We start from the raw sequence: 15,823 nt of genomic DNA on the forward strand, positions 1-15,823 counted from the left end.
AACCTGCCCTTGTTTCTAATAATAGTCTATTTTCGACAATCTACTAGATGTTTCTTCTAAAACTGTCAGTTTGATGCTACCACACCATAGAAGATCAGGAAGGTGCAACCCACTCTTTGCTGAGCATGTCTTGGAAAGTGCAACCACTCAGTAGTGCAACAGAGAGCAAAGCAGTTTTCCTTGTGATAATTAATGTAATAGAGATGGGATTTTTCCTTCTAAGAAATAAAATTTAAATAAACTGAAGCAATGTATATGGCATGAAGGATGGAAAGACAGGAGGAAGATCATCAGGGTTGTCTCCTGGAGGATGTGGGTCACTTTGCTCCCTACTTCACCTACAAGACTGAACACTTGACTTAAATTTTTCAATATGAACATTTTTACTGCTTGTTTTTGAACTTGCTCCTGCCTTCTTCCTCAGAAGAATCAAGATCCATCAGGAATGAGAGATAGAGAAGTAGGCTAGTGATCAATGTAGCAGCTGAGATCTTTCAGAATAGTGATGAATTCAGAAAATCCAGCTAATGCAAGGAGTATCTATCCTCCACTAATTCACATGGAGAGATCTGCTTTGCTGTCCAGAGAACTCAGCTACTTTGTCTCTCAGAGACTGAAGATGTTTTGGAGCAAGGTGTTAATCTGCAACAGACAGAGAAGTGACAGATAGTGTGGTGTGCCTGTAATAAAGGCAAGATGAGTAAATCTTAAGTGTCTAAACACGATTAAAAGCAAACAAAATCCAACAGGTAAAACCTCTAACTAAAGTTTTTGTAGCATGTGAATCAGCAATATCCTCAGATGAAAAGTCTGGATTTGAAATTTATGCTCAGTAGCACTTACCTGCTGCCTTCCACCTAAAATATGATCACTTGGTCTCCGAATTATGATGGAATAGCACCAGGGATCTGTGGAAAAGATTTAATTCAATAGCCTGACTGTCAAAAATGCAATGTGCTCTTTTCAGAATTTTGGCTGTGGAAGTTTTGATGTATGAATTCTTTTTTGTCTTTGTAGGCATGAGCCGAATAAATCCACTGCGACAGCATGTTCACAGAATGCTGACAGAGATCTTAGGAGGGAGCCAGTACTCCAGAATATCTGTTCTCACACCATACTACTATGAAATAGGTGAGAAGTTAATACTCTAAGGATCATTATTATTACCAAGATTAGAAAGCCTGTGGTCATGTTGCCACAAGATATTGCAAAGAAGAAATTGTTGTGTAAAATACAGTTTCTAAAAAGTTCTGCATAATATAAATAATGTTGGATATCTCTAATTTTGGCTGTCACTTAGTTCTTCTAGAAGTAAACACTGTACAGATCAAATTCTTTCACTTCTGTCAGTAAAGAGGTTTGCTGTGTTTTCTGACAGATTTTGAGTGTGTCCTGGATGAAAATAAAAAGCCTCTTTCCTACATGGCTCAGAATATACCTTTGGATGATGTGGGGGGAATACACTTGAGACATGACATCAAAGATGAAGAGAGGAAGGCTCTGCCACCAGGAGCTCAGAGGTTAGTGCATTGAATTCTTGCACGTTAGCTCTCACAGGCTTCCAAGTTAACATCCAGTGTAGGCCAGGTTTTTGATGCTTATGTCCTAAATATTTGTTGCAACCCTTATGCTATTTATTTTTCAGTTCCTTTTTCCTAAGTCTAATGAGGTTTAGCCTTCCAGGGTGTGGCGGGTCGGCCGCAGCTGCTCCCACACAGTTGCACGCTCGTTCCCTTGCAGTGTGATGGGGGACAGAATCTTGAGAGTAAAAGCAAAGAAGAAAACTCCTGGGTTGCAATTAAGACAGTTTAATAAGTGAAGAGAAGAAAGGAAAAATATAAAAGGGGAAAAGAAAACAATTGATGCACATGCAATCATTCACCACCAGCAGCCCAGTGGCAGAGCAGTGGCTACTTGGGAAAAACTCCCCTCTGTTTTATTGCTGAGCATGATGTTGTATGGTGTGGAATATCACCTTAACCAGTTGAGGTTCCCTCCCATGGAAGGTGTCCCTTCCAGACCTCTTGTCTGTGCAGCCTATATGCACTGTGGGTGCAGAGTGAGAAACACAAAGTCTTGATGCTGTGCAAGCAATAGCTCTTCAGCGATAGCCAAAATATTGGTGTATTATTAACACTGGCTTGGTCACAAGTTCACAACACAGCACCAGATGAACTGCCATGAAGAAAAGTACCTTCATCCCAGCCAGATCCAGTATACATTCTTGAAATGTGTTTCATGAGATTGGAATACTCTTTCCCTCCCACCTCTTCAAATGTAAGCCTTGAAAATGCTAGTTAACTGTTTTTACCATTTGAGCAAAAACAAGTGCCAGGAAAAAAATGATTTTTCTAAATCATGTAAAATTCAAGTATCTCTTGATAAATAAGAGGAAAATGTTTTGTCTGATTTCCAGGAGTTGTTTAATTTTTTTTTTTCTGTGAATTGTCAGGTTTATCTTGTCTTGCTGCAGCTATCAATAGTGAACTAGAAATATCACTTCTTGCTGTTCGGGTAGGACCTGAAAGTAAATGCACGTCTTTGCTTTTTGCAGAATTGCTTTGGAATTTCTTGATTCAAGAGCTTTTAGCAGAGATTATTCACGTCATCTGAAAGGAGAACCTGCAGTGAAAAAACGACACCTGGAAATGCTGGGATACCGAGTAGTTCAGGTGAGCATCCAGCAATACTTTGTCCTTTCAGAGTTGTATCCATAGTGCAAAATGATCCATTTTCCATGCAACAGGTGTAGAGACAGTTTTTATAGTTAAAAGCATCTACTGGGTGAGAGCAATTTTTGTATTTAGTTAGGAAATTCCAAGCTGTTCTCAAAATGATTTAAGGACTTCATAGAACTTGCAAAGAGGCTGAAGCAAAACTGAAGTCAAAAGGTCTCGGTCTTACGTTACTGCAGGCAAACTAGTGATGTCAATGTAGCCTGAGTAAAGGAGAACAAGTGAAATGAGAGTTTCAGTTCAATTCACTAAAGATTTCTACAGCAGAAGATGATTGAACATACCCTCGAGTGGTTTTGAGTGCCAGTTTTGGCAGCTGCCAGATGGGATAGGGATGCTGTTTGTCTGCTGCAGTGATGGTGCTGCGACAGGGAACACTAGTGGCCAGTGATAATTCACAACCATCAGCAATGAAACATTTTGGTAATGGAGGCTCATGAATTCGAAGGCTCCTGTATATTTAATTACTCACCTACCCTAATTTTAGCTAGAATCCTTCTTTTAGCTTAGATTTGGTTGGTTTTCTTGTTTCTTTGAAACAGAATAATCATCTTTTCTCATGTTATACTACTGCTACACTATTCCAGTCTAATAGATTAACATTAAAAACTACAGTGACCTGGGATTTTTCTCTCAATTTGGATTTTAAAAGTGGGAGATGGTGTAATGGAGTTATCACAGCCTAAACTGTGTGGGCATCTGTTTTACATTTCTGCAACTATGCTGCTTTTTGGCAACAAACTGACTATACTGACATAAAGAAGAATCTTACACTGAGAAATGGATCTTGTCAGTATTAGAGTGCGCTCAATGAATTCAAGTGGAGACAGACTTTTCCCAGGCAGAACTAACTCCGTTACCCTCGTCGGGACGTGGTCGTTGAAAACTCCCGTAAGGCACATCACATCAGGGTCACCAAATAGACACCATGAAGAAATGAGGCTGCACACACACCATGATTCAGTTTTCAGGATTCTCCCCAGAGCTCTCTCTGCGTTTCCCCTTTATTAGGGTTCTTTGGTAAACAGTACCTGCTGTTGTTATTGAGGTAACCAGAATTCCCAGGACTTTTCGCAAACTCAGTGTTTTGATTCACACGTTCCTTCTCAGCTCCAAGGCTGAAACACTCGCTTTTGATTCTAATTAACTGAATGCAGGTGCTGCTGGCTTAACTTGTTCCCACATTAGAGCAAGCCTAGCTTTTGGAGGGACACAGGTCGTCAAATATCTTCAAGTGGAGAACAAGAGATATCAGAGAACCTTTGCTGTGAATGGTATGTGTCTTACACCAGTGTTAACACTCAGTTTGTATGATTCTATTCTACAGATTCCTCACTTTGAATGGAATTCTATGGTTCTGTCAACAAAAGGTGAACAGCTAGAATACCTGAGACAGCAGCTGTATGGAATACAGTGATGTCAGACATGCAGTCTAAAGTACTTCTATAAAAACATTTTATGTACCACCAAACGTTTTGTAATCCTGGAATACATAGTTCCAAAAATCTCTTTATCTGTGAGTCAGCTGGACCAAGGCTTGCCACGGGCATCAAGTGTAAAGGGATTGCAAAAGGCAGGTCATAGTGGGCTATGAAGATCCAATAAGGATGCTTAAAATTTCTTATTATCTGGAAGCTGTTGTTTAATCACATGAAGCTCTGGCAGTTTTGCTGTAAAATTACATTATCATCTCCTAAATAAATAGTACAGAGGCTTAGCCAGACATAAAACTCTCCAAAGAAAAGGTGGAAATACTCTTGACTGTGAGAGAAGTGTCAGCAATCTATTGGAAACTACATCTGTCTTCCAGCATAAGACAGAATGAGCAGCTGGGAATCAAACAGTATCTGTACTGTGAAACCAAGAAACTGAAATGCAAATTGACTAAGCATAGGGCTGCTTTTAGAGCCATTCAGCTTCCATTTCCCAGAACAGAGGTACTGTGGGGGACTGTGCTGGGGGAGGGTGTTGCATGGCGAGGAACCTCCAGCTGCTTCTCCTACCCTGTGATGTGGCGCATACAAAAGTATGGCTGAGCCTTCTGGAACACCTCCATATACCTAAAAACCCTGCCAGGGTTTGTGCAGGAGGCACAAGACACTGAGATGTAGAAGGAAAAAACGGAATAGGCAGCAGAATGTTCATTGTAGAGCAAACTGTAGAGTGGTCATACTTGACAGATCAGCCTGTTTTCAGAGGCAGCCACGTTGTGCCCACGCTGCCATCATCTCATGACTGCTTGCTCTGCCTGTCCTTCACAGACACAATGTGGCTGTGTTTTCTTCCTCATTTAGTAGAAGCAGTAGACATTCTTTTACCACTTCCTTTGAAACCTGGCAGAGGTAAGCAACTGCATTTCTGAATTGGCCATTTTGCATCTGCTGTCACTTTTTTTGTTTTTACTATTCAGTAGCAGAAGAAAATATTTTTATTTACTGAATACAAATCAGGACAGGAATGGAAATTCAGGAAAAAACAACAGAACTGATCTAGGCTGCAAGATGTAGAAGAAGAGGGCTTTGAGGAAGTATCATTGAAGGGACAGCCATAGAAAGACTCTATGCACATTCTATTTTGTATAAAATGGAGAAAACAATCATAAATATAGGTTAGGATCTCAGAAGGTGGGCCACATGTCAAAGGGCTGTTGCATGACCCTGTTTCTGTACAGATGGCCTTCACAAAGCAACTCTGGAGTCTAAAAAAGGTGGCAGTGGCGTAAATGTTCAGTCATGGGTGGTCATGTGTTTGAGCTGAACCCTGCTTTTCAGAGTTCTAGCAGCCACTGTGGCAAGCCAGCTATCTTCAGATTATGTATGGATAAAGTTATGAGTATGCACAGTGGGAAGAGGATTAAAACTTGCTATGAGTGGATTCAGAAAGGGCATTGAAGAAAAGCAAACTATAAGAGTATTTCAATAAAATGTGTTGTCTTTGATCCTGTGCAGTCATTCTTTCTAAATTAAATCAGCAAATGTTAGAGGAGTGATCTAACCGGACCCAATGAGAAGGTGCTAAGAACAGCAGAAGATTTGGGTACTAAAGGGGTAAACAGAAAAGATGTTCCACAGATTAAGTGCTGGCAGACAGTACCATACTGAAATGAGCTATGATGGCTGTACCTTTGCCATATATTTACTTCTGTCTCCTAGGAAGGCAATGCTAGGAATCATTTGATAATTGAAATTGCCATTCAGTCAGGTATGGTGGGCTTCTTTTCCAGTTTTCCTGCTACATCGGTTGTAATTAGATTTAGATTTATGAAATTCTTTAGATTATGACACCCTCTTTATTCAATGGAGAAATCCTTTGAGGAGATACTCTACTTGAAGAAAACTGAGTGCTCTGTTTTGGGCAAAGGCTGTACTAAGAAATCTGTGTCCTGTCAATATGGTAGTGATGATGAGCTGATCGCTAAAAAAGACACCCTCAAGTGATACTTTTATAATTTTAAAAACAAAGTTTAATTGTTAAAAGTTTTCAATGTCAAAATGCATCAACTCTTTATTAGATGAAAAAGTCCTCTCTGTTATAGGTATTTACTGATTATCAACTCTTCTTGGATTTTTTTATGAATGCTTGTTATCAGCCTCAGATCTCTGAGAAAAACTTCCATAAAATATTTGCTTTGGAAATAAATATAAAAGCATAAAAAAAGTCGAAAATCCTTGTTACTAGAAGCCTAAACGTAGTAGGTGAAACATTAGAGCTATTAACCTTGTGAACTTCTCTCTCTTCCCTCAAGTCTGGCTACTAGTACAGTTTTGGCTGAGACTGGCATTTATTAGGCCACGTAGTATTAAGCCCCTTTTGTTTTTAACATGCATTTCAATTCCAGGCTAAATTATTTTTTTGAGGGCTGTGATGAAAATATTTCCAAGATATTGCTGAAGAATGCAGGATTTACATATGCTGCTGAAAGGGGAAATCTGGCTATACAAACCACCAGTTAGAATAAAACTAGCTACCTATTAGTTGTATGTAACTTAACAGTTAATTCATGGGCATTGTTTGGAGGGTAAGCCACCAATATCCTGGATTGCTGGAGTGCAAGGAAGTCTAACTGGTTTTATTTGCAATTTCACAGTGTGAAAAATGGAGTCCTTGCTGAAATCTTAATTTATTTTAATCAACGTTAATTAGAGCTCTTCAGGATTTTAAACACTGGCAAAAATTCAGTGGTTGCTGGTTAACTAGTAAATATCTTAAGATGTGGACAGACAAATGAATTGTTTAACGGTTCCCAGTATAATTAGCACGCTGTTATAAAACTCTGTACCGTTTGGGGACATTTTCATGCAACAAAACCAGAAGAGCCTATTGAAACTCCCTCACCACATCATATCTTCCAGCATTTTGTTTACAGTTTTGATAACTTGAAGAGGTTTAAGCGTGTAGCCAGGCAGGAGGCTCCCGTAGCATATCGGATCTCCTTCAGTATGCCAATCCATTCCTTCTTTTCATCATCATACCTGCATTTAAAAAAACAAAGTTAGAAAATAGCTTCTTAGTTTCATGCTTCAGCACACATACATGAAAAGGAGGATAGTGCACCTGTTGCAAAGGCTTGTAGCAGCCACGTGCTAAAGGATGCCACAGAAGGCTGCTTTTGTCCTCTAGATCAGAACGGAAAGATGTTCTTGTGCCTGAGTTGTCCTTTTCCTGGTCCCTAAAGCTTGTTGCTGGCTCTGTCATGCTTTAATTACTTCTATAAAGCTTCCTCTTTGTCTTAAGTATCCCTTCTCAATTTCTTCAGATTCTTGCATATAAAGTTGTTTTTTGGCGGAATCCTTCCTACTGCCAATTAAAACTTCTCAATTTACATTAACAAGTGAAGAGTCTCAGCAGAGATATGATGTTTTATCACTGATACTGTGATTAGGTTAAAAAAATCTAGGAGATAGGGAATTCTGATTCTCTTGGAACAGTTACTCATTTGACTGTTAAAACATCAGTATGTACAGGCCACTGTGTATACATGCTTTTCTGCATAAGAATATCATGAGAATGTTTTTATTGGCAAGGCTAAACCTGCCAAGTGATCTGGCAACTTACTCTTTTAAAGAAACTGAAGATCATGACTCATACTGGTCAAATGATTAGTAGGTGGAAGTAGTCATCTGATCCAAGTCTCATGTTTATTTGATACTTTCTGACAAACTTTTTTATCTGTCAACAAGTGCTTTACAACCTGTGCTATGGATCATTTTCAGAGTTAAACGGAAAAATAACGTTAACCTCCGGTGTCTACAAACCTCAGTTTCCACCAGGAAAGCATGACTAAAATTAAACTTACTTCCATATGTCAGTGACTTCACTAGGTGCGAATTCTTTAGATTCAAGCTGAATCATTGCAAAGCCTCCAATAGCATACAAAGCTCCGCTTAAGGTGACTAAACTGATGGAACTTCTCTCTTGGGGAAATTCAGGCATAACCTCCCATCTAAAGATGAAAAGAAAAACTCAAGTTTAAACATGTGAGAAGTATTGTAAACTGAATGCACTAAGATACTTCTCTGAGTGACACAAATTCAGGAACCAAGGCCACCTGAGTGAATGGTTTAGTAAAAGGAAAAATTTCTGAGATTTATTAGCAGTAAGTTTCAGTGTCTCCATCCCCACAGGGACTTCTGCAGGTCTTAAATGACACAATTACACTGTGATGACATCTTGTCCCAGAGACCACTTCTTACAGATTCCCTGGTGCCATCATCAGTAATATACTTCATACAGATGTATTGTTCCCCAGTTATTCTCATTTTTCCCTATAGTTTCCAAAATGCATATTCAAGTGGCATTGGCATAATAATTTGAGCTAAAAAAATAATCACTGGTGCTCATTAGTATAATTTCAATTTTTCTGCCAATTCACACCTATGAACATATGAAACACACAAACATCCCACTTCTGGATAATCTCAAAATTAAAATTAATAGGCCAATTTTTCTTTCTTGCTTGTGTGACTTGACTGTAAGAAAATAGAATAAACCAAGACAAGAATCTGCAGGTTTTTCAGACCATGAGCTGCATATTTCTGAATGACAGAAGAGGAGAATGTGTCAGACATCATGGTAACAAATAACCTTCACTTTGCTTTCTATAGAAGAAGTAAAGTTAGAAGTTCCCTCATGGAATTACTTCTTGTATAATGCACATTTTGTAATGTTAAATTTTAGAAGCAAGTCTCTTTGGGATAGCATATATTTATGCTTTTGTTATGAGGTTGAAGGCTGCAATGCTACATGTCAATGAAGGCAGCACAGGCAAATGTGTTAATATAGAGCAGAAGTGCTTATTAAGATAAAGGTGCATTCAGGACCACTTACAAGTTTGAGCTGTCACAATAGAGTTTTACTGATACTATTTGAAATGAAAGTTTGTAAAGAAGGTGATAGGAAGGAAAAGTAATGAAAGTAACAAAAAAAAGAAAATTAAGATTAGAAAGACATATGCAGAGTGTATAAACGCCTAGAAAATCATAAACATTTGATGGATGCTGACTGCAAAAGATTCTGGCTTTGTAGAAGAGTATTGGAAAGTATATAGACCAAATAAGTGAGCTAATTTCAGGTATGACTTACTCTCTTGTCATTACTCTTTCTATATAGTATTTCAGAGCATGCACATACATTTGAAATCTTCCTGGAGTTTTCATACTAAATAAGTATGTCACTAATCAGTGGTAAATGGCATTTGCTGTGACAAGGTAAGTGAACAGCAAGACATCACAAGGCCAAGTACCTGAAGGACATTGAGCTGGTCCTCTTCAAGCACCCGATTTCTCTTGTCAGGATTTCACATTTATTGCCAGTGCTATTTCAACTAGACTGCACCGCCCTTGCTCATTCTCCCACTTCTTCCCTATTATGGCACCACACCTGTTTATGTGTCGTGGGGTCAACTAAATTGGGAAAGTAATCAGACTTAAAAAAAAAAAAAGAGGGTGGTGAGCATGTTTGCAATGTAGCAGTGCTGACAAATGCATGTGGGGCAGGAAAAATGGCCAGAGATGGGCTCTGTAAACTGCTGCTGTTGTTGCTGAAGATGTGATTGTAGACCAAATGTCTCAGTGGGAGTACATGTACCTGAACACCTTTGTGACTTACTTTGGAGCTCCTAAAGCTTCAATGATAAAACACTTCCTTAAAATAGCTTGAATATTGCACTCACTTATTGGTGGTCAGATCAAAAGCTTCAACAGATGCAGTAAGGCCTTCCTCAGTGACACCACCTGCAATGACAATCTTGCCCTTATGGATCGCCGTTCCAAACATTGAGCGAGGCACTTTCATTGGAGCCAGGTCTCTCCAGTCTCCTTTCTTGGGATTGTACACAAATAGTCTATTAGTGCATTTCCTGGGGAGGAAAAAGAAAACCTGTGATCATGTCTCATGAAATTTTGGCTTGTTCCAAGTGAGACCTAGTTGAGGTAGATTGTGTGGGTTTATGTATAACACCTCTTTCCTCTCGTGCAGATCCTTTCTTGTATCTAATCTGGGAATCCTTGCAATGTCTACAAAGCACTAATCACATCCATAGAACTAAATCAAATGTTAAATGCTGTTTATATTACACAGGACAGCAATTTCACTGTACATTAGAGGAGAAAGACAACATCCTTTCCCAGCATATTCAATTCGGATGGATTTGTGGAGGAATATATGGGAAAGGTTATAAAGGAAAAATTATGCTGGTGTTTTGGCTGATTTGACAAATTTGTATCTTAAAAATCCCCTATAAAAACACTTAAAAATTACCACCACATGTTCAGCGTGAGTGAAAACTTTTATTTTCTTAATGTTATACCTATTAAGGTATAACAGGTATCACAGGTCAGAAAACTGGAAAAACTGAGACAGTAATTCCATGGCACCTAGATATTTCTATCTGAGAGGAAAGAATACTTTCAGTGAGGATCCTCATAGCTTAGACACACTAACTACTGTGTATCTGCAGCGTAAGTAAAATTTGCCTTGGAAATAAGTATGGTCATTAAAATAACAAGTTGGGATTACAATTAATATGCAATTTAACTTATCACAAACACAAAATCCTCCAAACCATAACATCAGCCAGACATCAGCAACCCTCTGCCAGACTGTCAGCAACCTTAATCAAGAGATGCAAAAAAGGGAAACGCTGATTTCTGAGTGTGAGGACATACAATCTATTAAGGACCAAACAAATAATGTTATAAATTGTCATGAAAGAGACTCACTTATCATCAGTTTTTCCACCAAGACAATATATCAATCCATTGTTTGAGATAGTAGCATGGCCGTATACTTTGATGGGTAGTTTTTTGATCTCTCCCCATTTCATTGCCCTGGAACAAAAAGATCACTGTTAGGCTCTTTCAACTAATAATGGGCCATCTACATGTCCTCAGTGGGCATAATTAAATGTTAAACATACGTGGGGTCATAGCACAGTACTGAATCCAGCGACTCCTCCGTGCGAAGGTCCTTGCCTGCTATTACATAGATCTTGTCGTCAGACTCTCCCAGCCCGAAGAGACACCTGGCTGATGGCAGTGGAGGAAGGGCAACCCACTCACCAGCGATGCTGTCCAGCTGAAAGAGCATCCCAACAGGGAGGGTTAGGAAAGGCAAAGAGGAAAAATCCACACAACAAATGTTGTTGCACAGAATTTATCTAATTGCGCTCAGTGTCTCTTAACAGCAAATGTGCTTGCCTGAACAACCTGCCCTTCCCCCAGTGCAGCTAATGAATGATGACCCCTGCTTCATGGTGCTGAGATGTAGTGGCCAGTGTAGCAGCCAGTGCCACACAGCTCTCTTTGTGTCTGCTCACCTCATAGTTTCTTGGCCTCTTTATTAAGCTCTTCTTCCTTGTTTAAAGGTCCCTCACTCTCAGTTCCCTATCACATGTTGGAAAGTGGTTCTTCTTGCCCAAGGGAGCAGACACTCCTGCCATTCCACACCTATATGTTTAGCTGGTTGTGCTCATCTCTACAATGAGGTGCCAGACGTGCTTACACAGTTTTTCGGGAAATATCACGTGGCAAATGGCACAGATGTTTCTTCTGCAATCCCTAGAGCAACAGAGGTGATGTTTCATTACAAATACCCTCAAGAGCTCACAAGATCTCTGAAGACACAATGAATAAAGACTTCACTCTTAGGCAAAATAGGTAGGCACTGCAGCTCCCTTGGCAATAATACTGATGTCATCCCTACTGAAGTACTCTCATGGCTTTCTTGATTCACATCCGATATGCTGAAAACATCTAAGGAAAAGCAGCAGGAGGACAGAAGAAAAAAAAAAAGACTATTTTCCTAGAACTGTGGTGTGCTTTTTTTTTTTATCTGCAAACTTAAAATTGAACCTGAATGATCTCTAACATTCAAAAAGAAGATTTTCTGACTTTAACTGCATGTAGATTTGCTTGATGCTGTACAGGAAGGCAGGGTAAGATGTGAGGTTGCACAAGTGTAAAGGCATTTGACAGAAAGCCCAGGTTTAGCTCAGTGACATCCAGAAGTATGTTCCACAGTCAAGGTTTCCATGCTAAAATGCATCTCCCAAATTTGACAGACCACTGCTATTGGACAGAAAGTTTTACTGCAACAGTGAAATGTAGTTCATGGACATGGATTTCCCCAGTAGCTGGATGTGGCTGTGGTAATGGAGGAGATGTTCTCCTCACAGATCACGGCTCGCTTAGTGCATCACTCTTGAAGATGACATCTCTATTGCTGTCAGGCCATCAACTCAATCACACGTTTTCGAGCCAGTGGCAGCCTTGTTTTCTCCTGGGTTGTGAGCTACCAATTACAACACTTTACTGCTGGAGAAAGGAAGATCAGCAAGTAAAAATTGTTTTGGCTCATTAGTATTTTAGAGAGATCAACAGCCACATGAGTAATGCAGACAAGTATTTTAACTAAAGAGAACAGCAGCAGCAAGCTGCTTAAAGCAGCAAGCTTAAAGATGACAAGCAAACGAACAGGATTTCAGGAAATGGATGTCAACATATAAAGTAGGGTTTTGAAAACTTCATTGATTTTTAGTATCAGTCTTGAGATTTAGTTTTTCAGAGGCCCCTTTCTAGTAGCCTGAGACTTCGACTATTCAGTTCTGGGCTATAAATACATTCTGACATCAACATATAAATTATATTAGAAGAATATTTCTGTAACTAGTTTTGCACTTCAGTGATTAGTGTTTTATACCTACATAAGGAAATGAAACCCTTATACCTACATAAGGAAGTGTTAAACCCTCCCCAGCAAACTGTGATTTCCCTTTCATTGATATAACAAATGTCTGAAAGCAACTATTTCACTGTGTGTGAAATCACAGTGAGCCATGCTCCTCTAAGCAATATTTGCATTTTTTTCATATCTGAAGGCTTTAAAATTCTATCACTGCTTATTACTGTGCTTGATTTCATATTGAAACAGGACTTTTACTCTTTTAGGCCAATGTACCTAAGGATGGGACACATGGCCAGCAGCATATTGCAGAATTCCTCATAAAATAGTTCAAATATCCCCCAAAACATGTAGTTAAAACCACAACAGAGTTAGTTTATGGTGTAAGAATGCCAAATTGTATATTTACTAATTTTCCTGAAATATATTGTGGAGTTACAGTTGATTTAATCAGGCTTATATTTATACAGATTTACAAAGACATAAAATTGAAACTCAGTTGAAACGTGATATTTACTGTACTGACACTGACAGTTTGCCAAGAAAAAAGCCTTCTGTCTCTAAATTAAGTATTTGGAATGCCCTTAGGCTTTCAAATGTAGACATGACAAAAGGACTTCTGCTGCTTTAGTGACAGAAGCTGCACTTAAAATACACACATTACTGCTGTCATACAAGTATTTCAAATGCAGAAAAGAAAGACATCTCATTAGATCTAAATCAGCTAAAGCACTCCAAATTTCATGGAAGTTAACAAAAATACACAAAAGATATTTTACAAAAATATTACTAGACTTATATTTAGGCATCTGTACCATGAAAAATCTGGGTCTTAAACAGTGAAAAACAGTGCTTAGATAGAATATATTAATCCTTTTAATATTTGAGATGTCACCAGGGCTTGATCTTGAAAAAGAAGATGCAAGTCCCTTGGTTTTGTTTCTCTGAGACAGGAATAGCTCTCTCTAGATACTTGTCTCCATCACCATACAAAGAGACTAGACAGCTCACTTGGAGAGACTCAGAATAGTTTTCAGTAACCTGTTATTGCAACAATAATTATAAAGCTTGTACCTGAAAGAAATATGACTGGAAAGGCTGATCCTTGTTCTCCTCTTCCACATATAGTCCTCCAACAATGTAGACCTGATTTTGTTTGGTGACTATACTGGAATGATTTCTGGGAATCTGTTCTGCCAGGGCTGCAAGGTAGCATTCGTTTTCAAGAGGATCATAAGCTACTGCAGCAGTGTCATTAACCAGAAGAATTAGGTCTTTGACAAACATGCCATGCCTGGGAAGGTCATTTAGGTAGCCAGGCAGTAAATCTTCATCTCCTACATCACCATTCACCTCCCCTTTGGTTGACTTGTCTGTGCTTTTGCTAGAGTCAGGCAGTTTTCCAGCAAAAGCATCCTTAATGATCTTTACTTTTTTCTGAAGGTCTGAGTTGCTTTTAATTATATCATCCTTCTCAACCTGTTCTTTGAAATATTTTTCTGGCATAAGACGAAAACGTATGCAGTCAAAAATTTCCCCCAGGCTCTTTACTCTGTTCTCCTTGTCTGTTCGGACCCATCTCATTACTGCCTCAAATACCAGTTCTTCCTTCTCTACATTTAAGCTGTCAGGTGAAATAATCGAGATAAGTTCGTGTGGGGCAAGCTGCATGAAGTCCTCTTCTTTGCAGATCTGCACAAAATGATCTGAAACAAAATCACGGGCAGAAAAGGCAAGTCTTGGGCAATCAAGCAGAACACCTAATCGAAGGATGGCCAGGCAGTTACCAACAGCAAGCCTCTTCTGAAGGTAGGACACGCACACAGTGAACACAGAAGGGATCTGAAAGCGGCTGGCCAAAGCAAAAATATCTTGTACGTTAGAATCGTTAAGATCAATACTTGCTGAATAAAGGTATTTGACAATCATATCCAGGATGTTGGGGTCAACGTTATCTAGAACTACCTCCTTCTTTTTCTCTTCACTTTGCTCAGATAAGAAATACTCACGAAAATAAGGGCTACATGCCGACAGAATCAATCTGTGGCAAGGCAGGCTTCTGTCACCAGCTTTTAGAGAGCAATCTATAAACTTTTTCTCTTCGAGAAGTTCCTTGAGGCCATCTTGAAGGAGGGTGGATTGGTAAAGTCTGAGCTCTTCAGTGAGTTCCCTTTGGGAATCCATTTCACAAACACTTGGGAAAGGGGAGGGAGTAGAAAGCTTTAGCTGTTGCCTGCCCAAAGGTCTGTCTGTAAAAAAGGCAGACCAATGTGCTTTTTGCCCTGCCTGAAGCCTCTGCAACTTAATCTCGGTAGCTAAATATAGGTACATACCCTTACGGGTCGGAATTTAGGATGGATGGTTTGGAAAAACAGAGCTGCTCTTGCAGCTGTCAAAGACTGAAAGAAGCAACTGTTGCTCTTAGTCACTATGGTCAGGTTTTGCCATCATTCTCCACATTGAATCAATAAGATTATGTGCAATGTAATAAATTATTTGACATGAGTAAGGACAGCAGAATCTGACCCTCAGTGACACAGCTATGAGCAAGACTGTACATATACAAGTTAGTAAATATTCTGAAATAGAAATATTATTAATCAAGTTGTCAGTTTTAACTACTGTTCACTTCTTCAGAGTTGCTTAATGTGTCATTGCTGCAGTCATAAAGATACTAAAATACTCCACAACTTATAATGAATTGCCTGTGCTCTAAGATTATTTTTTTACATAACAATATCTCATATTCAGTTTCTTCAGATATTGATAATAGGACCTTGAAATTAATTATGAGCTCCTTCTTAATACCCATTTGGTTGTATTTATTTGTAAACCAAACACTATTGTTTAAACATAAAATATATGTTATTCAGGTAAAGTTCTGCTTTTCAAAATAATTCAAATTGAAG

At 39.0% G+C, this 15,823-nt stretch overlaps 2 protein-coding genes across 8 annotated transcripts in view; one reads left to right on the top strand and one right to left on the bottom strand.

The window, feature by feature from the left end:
* FASTKD1 (FAST kinase domains 1) overlaps positions 1-7,471 on the top strand; it is a 21,515-nt gene extending 14,044 nt beyond the window's left edge. For all 7 annotated transcript variants that reach the window (XM_032693889.1, XM_032693893.1, XM_032693892.1 and 4 more), the window contains 4 exons: positions 1,018-1,131; positions 1,379-1,520; positions 2,555-2,672; positions 4,063-7,471. In XM_032693889.1, the coding sequence (XP_032549780.1) occupies positions 1,018-1,131; positions 1,379-1,520; positions 2,555-2,672; positions 4,063-4,152 (464 nt within the window). In that variant the 3' untranslated portion in view covers positions 4,153-7,471. The remainder of the gene's footprint in view (positions 1-1,017; positions 1,132-1,378; positions 1,521-2,554; positions 2,673-4,062) is intronic.
* KLHL41 (kelch like family member 41) lies at positions 6,181-15,166 on the bottom strand. The gene is made up of 6 exons (XM_032693897.1): positions 13,989-15,166; positions 11,152-11,309; positions 10,955-11,062; positions 9,907-10,092; positions 8,032-8,178; positions 6,181-7,207 (listed from the first exon to the last, which is right to left on the bottom strand). The coding sequence occupies exons 1-6, from the start codon at positions 15,096-15,098 to the stop codon at positions 7,096-7,098; spliced, it is 1,821 nt and encodes a 606-aa protein (XP_032549788.1). The 5' UTR covers positions 15,099-15,166; the 3' UTR covers positions 6,181-7,095.
* Between the last annotated feature and the right edge of the window lie 657 nt (positions 15,167-15,823).

This window comes from Chiroxiphia lanceolata, chromosome 7, assembly GCF_009829145.1.
Source record: "Chiroxiphia lanceolata isolate bChiLan1 chromosome 7, bChiLan1.pri, whole genome shotgun sequence".
Taxonomy (NCBI): Eukaryota; Metazoa; Chordata; class Aves; order Passeriformes; family Pipridae; genus Chiroxiphia; species Chiroxiphia lanceolata.

Coding starts and splice junctions, on each gene's coding strand:
- KLHL41 (XM_032693897.1), bottom strand. CDS start 15,098: ATGGATTCCCAAAGGGAACTCACTGAAGAGCTCAGACTTTACCAATCC. Junction 11,310..13,988: donor TCCAGTCATATTTCTTTCAG/GTACAAGCTTTA, acceptor ATGCTCTTTCAG/CTGGACAGCATCGCTGGTGA. Junction 7,208..8,031: donor GAAGTCACTGACATATGGAA/GTAAGTTTAATT, acceptor TTTTAAATGCAG/GTATGATGATGAAAAGAAGG.